Below are 7881 nucleotides of genomic sequence, written 5' to 3' on the forward strand. Positions count from 1 at the left end.
CCGCTGCAAGCGAAGGATACCGATGAGTAGAATAGCGAGTAGCGACGCTGTTCCGAAGGAGGCGAGCGAAAATCGGACCCTTCTCACATTCGGCTGCTCCAGCTCGAGAATAGAATATGTAACCGTTCTGTTCCGAGCTTCGAAAGAATTTTTGATCATTGTTGTGCGGCTGCGCGGATCGAAATCCGATTCTGCACATCGGAACTCCCGCGTTTATCTCGACGCGGCGATCCGCTGCAACCGAGCGATCAGACGGTGTTAGGCCGTGACCGCGGTTGATACCATACTCGGCAATCACTCGCGGATTTCTGTCAATGTCATCTGTAGAAATAATCGTGGCGTGCGCGAGTTTGCCGGTCGGAATCCGGCGACAGGTCACCGCCTACGGAAATCGGAGGCGGTTTCGAGGATTCCTTTTGGGTAGAATACGGAGCACGAAGCGATGTATATAAATCTGATAGGTTGGGATCACAGCCTCGGACTCCAGGTTCCATGCCCTGGCGCCGCAAGGTGGTCGATGTGGAGCTCCACGGAATTCGATGAAGAAAGCTTCGCTTGCTAGAGAGTCTCGGCGGTATTTTCCTCAGGTACCGATTCTTGAGGCCATCCCATCAGGAGCTGCTGTTGTGCTGGGAGCAAAGGTCCAGCTTTGCGGATCTCGAATCCTCGACCGTTGAATTCTCAAATAGCTGAGCGGATCAGCATGGACAATGAACTCTTGGTGGTATGAACTTACCGAGGTCACGAACGGCCTCCGGAAGCCGAATTCGCGTTCCAATAATGCTCCAATCAAAACTGTCAGCTCTGCCGAGTCTATGCCGAAAGCGAACAAATTCGAGAGGGTCGTATATTTGTTCGCAACTGGAATCCATGGCTTTGAAGCGTCGTGAATACATTTGCATGCATCCCGAGGGCGAATCTGATTCCTAATTCCGCTCCCATCGCCGCTCGGGCTACTTGAAATTCATGACTCTCAAAGGATGAACCACAATAATTATGACCAGTCGCAGCCGGTCGTCATGTATGATAATGAGAATAATTATGAACTCTTCCGCACCGGTCTGACCACAGTGTGGAGACCAACAAGCCAACGAATTGGAAATTTTGTCCTTTCCGAGCTGAACGGGTCAGTGGAGCAGTGCAATAATCGTGCCTCGAATTCCCGATCGACATCTCTCCGAGTAGAATGCACTCTACTTCACGAGCGGAACGCAGACTCGCTACTCGCTACATCCTCCACGTTCCCTCCCACCGTAGGCGGGAGGAATCCTGCGTGTCTCCTAAGGGATCTCTTCGAGTTCTGTGGATGAATCTACCGAGTCGTCGCGAGGTGCCCCAATTCCTCGCCAATCCGCAGAGAGGAATCCTCTTATTATTATGCTACTGAGAACATCTTGTGAAGATCCTCGAATATTTCACTCAGAGATAGGAGACAGGGCCTGACTGGCATCAGCTTACTACATGTCACATGACTGATCATTGAAGCTCCTGAACTTCGGATATTTTTGTTTCCCTTCTTTCGAATATGGATAGTCCTGATGGTAATACCCTCACTTTAGCTCACCCCGCATCTTACGGCGGCAGGAAAACTTATCGGCGGCAATCCCCTTGTCGATTCGATCGTTAGTCTTCGCTTCCGCGTATTCGATAAAGATGAAATGTTTGCGAAGGAACTGTACTGACCATTGATCGCAGACCCCAGATCTCCCATCAGACTTCTGATACTGTAAACTTCGCTGACTCAGACATGTAGGGGAAAGGCTCTTTCGCTGCGATTGCGCGGAGCGTCCGATATTCCGGAGCTGGAATCAATCAATGGATTGATTTGATTGCATCCTTTCATGGCAAAGAAAAAAAATCAATGGATTCCGATAGATTGGGAATGCGGATTCAGCTCTCGATAAGTCGCTGGACCGATCCGAGAGTTCGCAGCACAGATTCAACTGAATCCCTACGACCAGTCTTCAGCAAAGATATGTCACAATGAAATACCTCATCGCCGAATTCCATTACTGTGATCATGACCGTGGGGGTGAATGCATGATCACGTGAATAGCCACAGGCGTATCTGGATGCCCGTCACTCAGTCTGAGATTGGAGCATTCGAGCGTCATCCTGTGTATACCGCTCTCTGGTGACGGATTTGCGGAGTTACGGCGCAGCGTCGCATCGCTCGGGGGACTTTTTCCATGTTTTGTTGCCTTTCCTCCAATACGCTTAAAAGCTGTCCAGTTCCGTTCATTGTTAGTGTCTGAATTTGAGTGACAGCTCCAAGTCCTCACTGGGCCAGCCCATTCTTCGCCTAACAGTCCCCTTTGAAGTTGTTCCGCTGGAATTCGATTCCTACCACGAGGCGCAAGTATCGAACACCTGATGTATTATCTTCTTAGAGTGGTCACGAGGGGGAGGAGCGGCGCCGAGCGAAACACCCTCGAAATTGAATCGATTTCCGGCTCGGCTACAACTTGTATGATCAAGTGTCACATCATCCGTGACTGCGCTTCCATCAGTCAGATCTCTTGCAGGAAATATTTCGCTGATCCTGAGAAAGATATGCCTGGTTGCCAATGGGTGCTCCATGGGTTGACTCCCGACATGTACTACATCTACTTATTGTTGAAGTCGGGCAGCGAATCCCGCAGGATTGTGTGCTCATCATGATCTCAAATCGAGTACGCATCGATGAGGATGACATTTGAACTTGAGGCCCTCCTCGACACCCGTCTCTGATGCGGCACTCCACCTGTTCAGCTATCTTGGGTTCGCGTTGGGCTTCCAAAGAGGTCACGGCGTCTGCTACATGATCGACAATCCTCGACCTAGAGACCGTTTCGAGAAGCACGGATTTCCAGATGTTTTCTCCGAAATTGTCTGATCGCTGGAAATGGCGATGCCGCTCTCCGGAAAGTCGAGACATTCATCGAGCGAATGCACGGGAAGGTTCGGAGCTCAACCCGAGATATCAAGATTCTCATAAAAAGACGTCAGATACGACGCCATTTCGGACCCGGGATATTGGAAAATCCTGCATCCCTGAAAGAGATCGACGAATGCAATCGTTCTGGCTTTCGCTCGGAATGAGAGCAGGCGCGCTCCGGGATTGAATACTCGAATACGCAAAGGGAATCGGACGCCGTGATCAAGTGTTAGTCGTTCTCTCATGATCAAAATTACCCTAATGGAAGATCGAGTTTTTGAATGCATTGTGGCCTTGAGTCCAAAGCCGAATAAATAAGTTTTATTCACCACCATTTCAGTACGTCTTCTCGAGACATTCATCTCGGATAAATTACATCGTTCTCTTCACGCGGACTTTTCTCTCCCTACGTTTCTTCACTCATCTCTGTATAAATTACTTCTCTACTACTCTAAATAAATCAAGATTTTTCCCTTTCGTGGTTCGAGCTGCAAGAAGAAGAACTCACACATCGACTCAGCCCGCGGCGGATGGAGCGGGAAATTTCCGAGCTGATTCCTAGGGGGAAGGCTTTGCCAGAGAACCATCAATCTTCGAGAAGAGTCGACGATCTTACCCTATCACAATCTCTGGCATCTGACGCGGCATTTGCCGGCGCCGGGAAGAAGATCTGATTCTCTCGAAGACAGCGGGCTCTCTTCCTTGGGAGCCTCGCCCCCCGGAAGCCGAATATGTGACGATTGAAAGTTTCATCGACTATAAGATGTGCGCATTGATCAAGATTCCGATAGCGATGGCGTTCCTTCATCATGCGCTTTTCACGTCGAGTCGTGTGTTCCTTGTCTCCCATACACCAAATTTTCGTCCCCGATTTCCCATGACTGTTCCTCCCGAGGGACTTTGGGGATAATCTAAACTCCCATAGGTTTTGGGGCCTCAGCTACTTGCTGTTGCTGCGTTTGTTGGGCAGGCTGGGCAACGGTGGCTTGTTGCTGGGGTTTCTCCTGAGCGATTGGGGCGACGGTCTCAGCGATGACTTGCGGCTTCTTGGCGACCTGCTCTACGGCAGCCTGCAATTTCGAACAGTTCCATCAGAACTCGGCATCGAGATTCAAATCTACTAGAGATCCATTCATTATCGAGTCGGATCCTTCAAATTCGAGCTTTAATACCTTGACAGGGGTCGGGACGTCCTTCACCATCGGGGCAGCGACGGGAGCGGCGGCGGGAGCGACTTTGGGGACCTGCGCCTCCTTGACGATCGGAGCCACGACGGGGACCTCCTTCTTGATCTGCTCCTTCTTCTCAACGGCTTCCTTCTGAGGGACAATAGGCTTCTGGGCGACCGGTTCAACGGCGTCCTTCCCAACCGAGTGCACGATGGGTTTCACGGGAGCGTCGACCTTCACCTTGACCTGCTGGGGAGCCTCGACGGCGGCAGATTGAACTGGAGCCTCCTTGGCGGGGATCTTCTCCTCCTTCTTGGCCACCTGAGCCTCTTCGGTGACCTTGTGGACCTGCTGGGGAGCGGGGACCGCGATCGGCTGCTGGTAGCTGACGGCTGCATGGAGAGCGTCGACAACGGGAGCAACAGCGATAGGCTGGGGGGCAACGACGGCGGGCATGGCGGGAACGGCAGCGGGAACAACTTCGATCACAGCGGGCTTCTCGGCGACGAGGGAGGCAGCTGCCAGGGGCTCAGGAGCGACTGTCTCCTCGATCTTGGACACCTCGGCAACAGAGGGGACCTCAACGGGGACGATTGCGGGAACCTCGATGGGAGCCACGGGCTCGGAGGCGACCGCTGCGGAAACAACAGGAGCGGCCTGAGCCATGGGGGCTACGGGTTCGGGAGCATCAGCGGGAGCGGTCGGAATCTCAACAGCTGCCGGCTTGGGATCCTTGGCGGCGATCAGAGCGGCATCGGCGGGCACCGGGGCAACAGCGGGAGCGGCAGCTCCGGCAACGGCATCGCTGTCGAGTCCAGCAGCGTATTGAATAGCCTTGACGGGGTTCTGTTCACAAGCGGTGGGTCGTCGGCACTTGTACGTGCAGTTCTGGGTATCACAGACTTGGAGGGTACATCTGTACCTACAGTCGACACCAGCACCAATCTGATTTGCGGGTCTGCGGTCGTAGTCTGGTCTCCGATCGTAGTCGGGCCGGGGTCGGTGCTGGGGGGCGGCCAGTACAACGGCGCACAGAGCGGCGATGACGAGAACCTTCATCTGGAAAGATGAAGGGGGAGTTGTCTCATCCGAATCGGGAAAATCGAGAGCAATGACTTAATTAAACATAGAGAGAAAGAAGCACAACAGCTAAAACACGACGGGCACGATTTCGAAACGAGCCGCTGAGTCCGAGGCTTGTCGCATATCCAGACGAGGACTGACGAGGGAAGTCCAAAATTTAGTGCACAAGTAACATTGCAGGTGTTGAACGACTTCCGAGCCAGAGCGGAACAGGTGTTAAGCAGGTGCCGGGCAGGGGCGAACGAGAGAAGGCAGATGCTTGACGCTTGGTAAAAGCAAAGTGAGAGTTCAAAAAGCGACACGCAGATGTCGAGCCGGTCTGACGGAGTAGTGAGGAGGGGCAGCAGGTGGTGACGAGCGAACACACAGAGTAGTGAGAGCACACACTTGGACGAGGGTAACTGCTTTTCCTTACCTTCGATTGAATTGAATGCTGGTGCACAGAGCAGGGGAAATTCTGCTATGCTCTTCTGGAGCTCCGGTCGGCTTTTTAAGCGGCTGAGCTCTCGGGAACCCGAAGAGGGAAAGAGTCGTAGTCGCTGGAGAAAAAGACGCTTTCAGAGAGGGAACCGTTGTCGCGGCAGCGCGAAGCAGAAGACATAGAGGTGATGATGATGAGGACCGGAGAAATGGGAACACTGCTTTCGTCAGTCAGGACGCACCGACTTCGGACGATGGACGTCGGACGTCGAAGTGACTGCCCAGAAAAAAAGGATAATATCGAAAACCACCCGTCTTCAGCAAAAGAGCGCGCTCACGGTGGCAGCGGCGACATCAACAAAAGCAGTCACAGTAACTAAGAGTTACCGGTTTGCGAGTTGCCACAGAAATCGCACGAAGTCATTCGAGCTTCGCCTGTGCAGCTCATCCGTGTCAGGAGTGTTAGGGTCGAGCTGAATACCAGTGACTTTTCTTCCCGAGCCATTTCATATCGATGGGATATCCATTCCCGATTATCACTCTTGCTGCTCCTTCCAGAGATGGACCGCAACTGAATCGAATTAGTTCGCGTTTCTGTCTCAGACTCGCGATGATTCCTCATGACCAGGTCCTGCTGGAAAGAGGACCGATCCTCAAATGAGCGTGAGCGAAGCTGAAGAAATCGATGTATAGGAGTCTCGCCCATTGACAATGCAGATCATTCGCCATACCGCGGTCTTCTGACTGAGAGGTATTGTACTTTCTACGCTCACGCTTTCAGAAGAAGAGACGACACCGCACCGTACGTTGGAGTCAACAAAAGGCTTCACGTCGCCACATTTTCGGGCAGCCCAACGTGGTCTACAGATCCCTGTCCACAGGTCAGTCGGAGGGCGTTTCGTACCCGCGAGAAGAATGCTGGTCGAATGAAGCATAGCGATCGTAGCTCACTGAGAAGAGAAGTCGCTCCGTCAACGGAACACCGTAATTTCGTTTCCACGCACGAGACTGAGCTCGAAGGATTTGCCGAGAGCTCGTTGAGACCATCCGACGCACATCGATCCGTAATACGTTCAGCTGATCGCATTCGACGGTATGATGGTCCCAGATCGCCTGAAAGATTTGTCAAGCACTAAGGAAACAAATGAAATACCGTGTGGGTATGATTCGTGTGCTGAGGCGTCGGATTCGACACCGGAGCTGGACCCCCTCTGGTTCCTTCGCGAGTTCTACGAATCGCGGTGTCCAGAGCCAACGACATTTTTAATGGTTTTACTGCCGATATGCGAATCGCCGAGCACTATGCTCATGGTAGAACAAGGAGCTCCGCGGACAACATCGCGGGGAACGCTAACCGGTGGAAACGGGAAAAAGACTTCAGTACGACTCAAATGGTGAAATCGTTCAGAGGTCAGCGACTCCGTAGGCTCCGGGCTAAGAAGCATGCTAGGCAAGTCATTTTATGTGCAATCGCTTCAGAAGGGACACTTTGGCCAGAGTTAATGACTTCTCGCGGCCATCCTGCCCCGACTGCCTTTCGTTCGATTCGAAAGGATTGGTCCCAGATCCGAGTTTCGCCTCCAGATGCAGAGAGTCGGGCCAGAAATGATTGAGCTATACGAAAGAGATTCGTATCGAAATACACAAGCGAACGTATGAGACTCGAAACGTGCTCGACAATCTGGCGGGTCCGCGGCTGATTTTTGCTTCTGATTTTCGTTCCCTCGGAGCTGCGAATCGGATGTAATTCAAGGAAACGAATCTACATTCCGTCTGCAGATCCCGCCGGCGCGTTTGCTTCCAGATAATAGGCGTTGGAATAAACGATGTCTAGTGAGATATGCGGGCGTCTGGTTACGCCGGAGAATTCCCGGGGTATTCCGAGTACCGTTTCTTCCGAAGAACATTCTGGGAGTATAACGATAATTTTCTGCTCCGACTAGACACAATTTGTGCAGAGGCAACCTCTAAATCACTATTATGTGAGAATATGCAGGTGATGGTAGCTTGTGCTCTTCTTTGGATAGATTCGCAAACGCGAAACGCTCCGACAGACCAGGTCTTATGGCCGTTAATAGTCATTATATCATTTCTGTTGGTTTCTTTTTCCATTCGCATTCCTCGCCTCTGCTTCCACGGCGATTGTGGAATGAGGAGCGCGCCGCTTGGCTTGCAAATGATATGTCCTGCCACTGACCTTTGCTCGCAGCCCGATGCCCCGGAAAACGCTCCGAGCCTCTTGCTCGAGCCAGTTCCAAGTACCATTGGATCGATCTCGAATTTCCCGCTCTG

General features: G+C 52.3%; 1 protein-coding gene across 1 annotated transcript; it reads right to left on the reverse strand.

The window, feature by feature from the left end:
• Positions 1-3828: 3828 nt before the first annotated feature.
• On the reverse strand, positions 3829-5145 carry LOC108863689 (calphotin). Its single transcript, XM_029110518.1, has 2 exons — positions 4090-5145; positions 3829-3987 (listed from the first exon to the last, which is right to left on the reverse strand). Exons 1-2 carry the CDS (start codon positions 5143-5145, stop codon positions 3829-3831), a joined length of 1215 nt encoding a protein of 404 aa, XP_028966351.1.
• Positions 5146-7881: the final 2736 nt, after the last annotated feature.

This window comes from Galendromus occidentalis, unplaced genomic scaffold (assembly GCF_000255335.2).
Source record: "Galendromus occidentalis unplaced genomic scaffold, Mocc_1.1 scf7180000076630, whole genome shotgun sequence".
NCBI classification, from domain to species: Eukaryota; Metazoa; Arthropoda; class Arachnida; order Mesostigmata; family Phytoseiidae; genus Galendromus; species Galendromus occidentalis.

Excerpts from the sequence above, each read along its gene's own strand:
- LOC108863689 (XM_029110518.1), bottom strand. The coding sequence starts at position 5,145 with ATGAAGGTTCTCGTCATCGCCGCTCTGTGCGCCGTTGTACTGGCCGCC. Across the intron at positions 3,988-4,089 it reads ACGTCCCGACCCCTGTCAAG|GCTGCCGTAGAGCAGGTCGC; the intron begins GTATTAAAGCTC and ends TCGAAATTGCAG.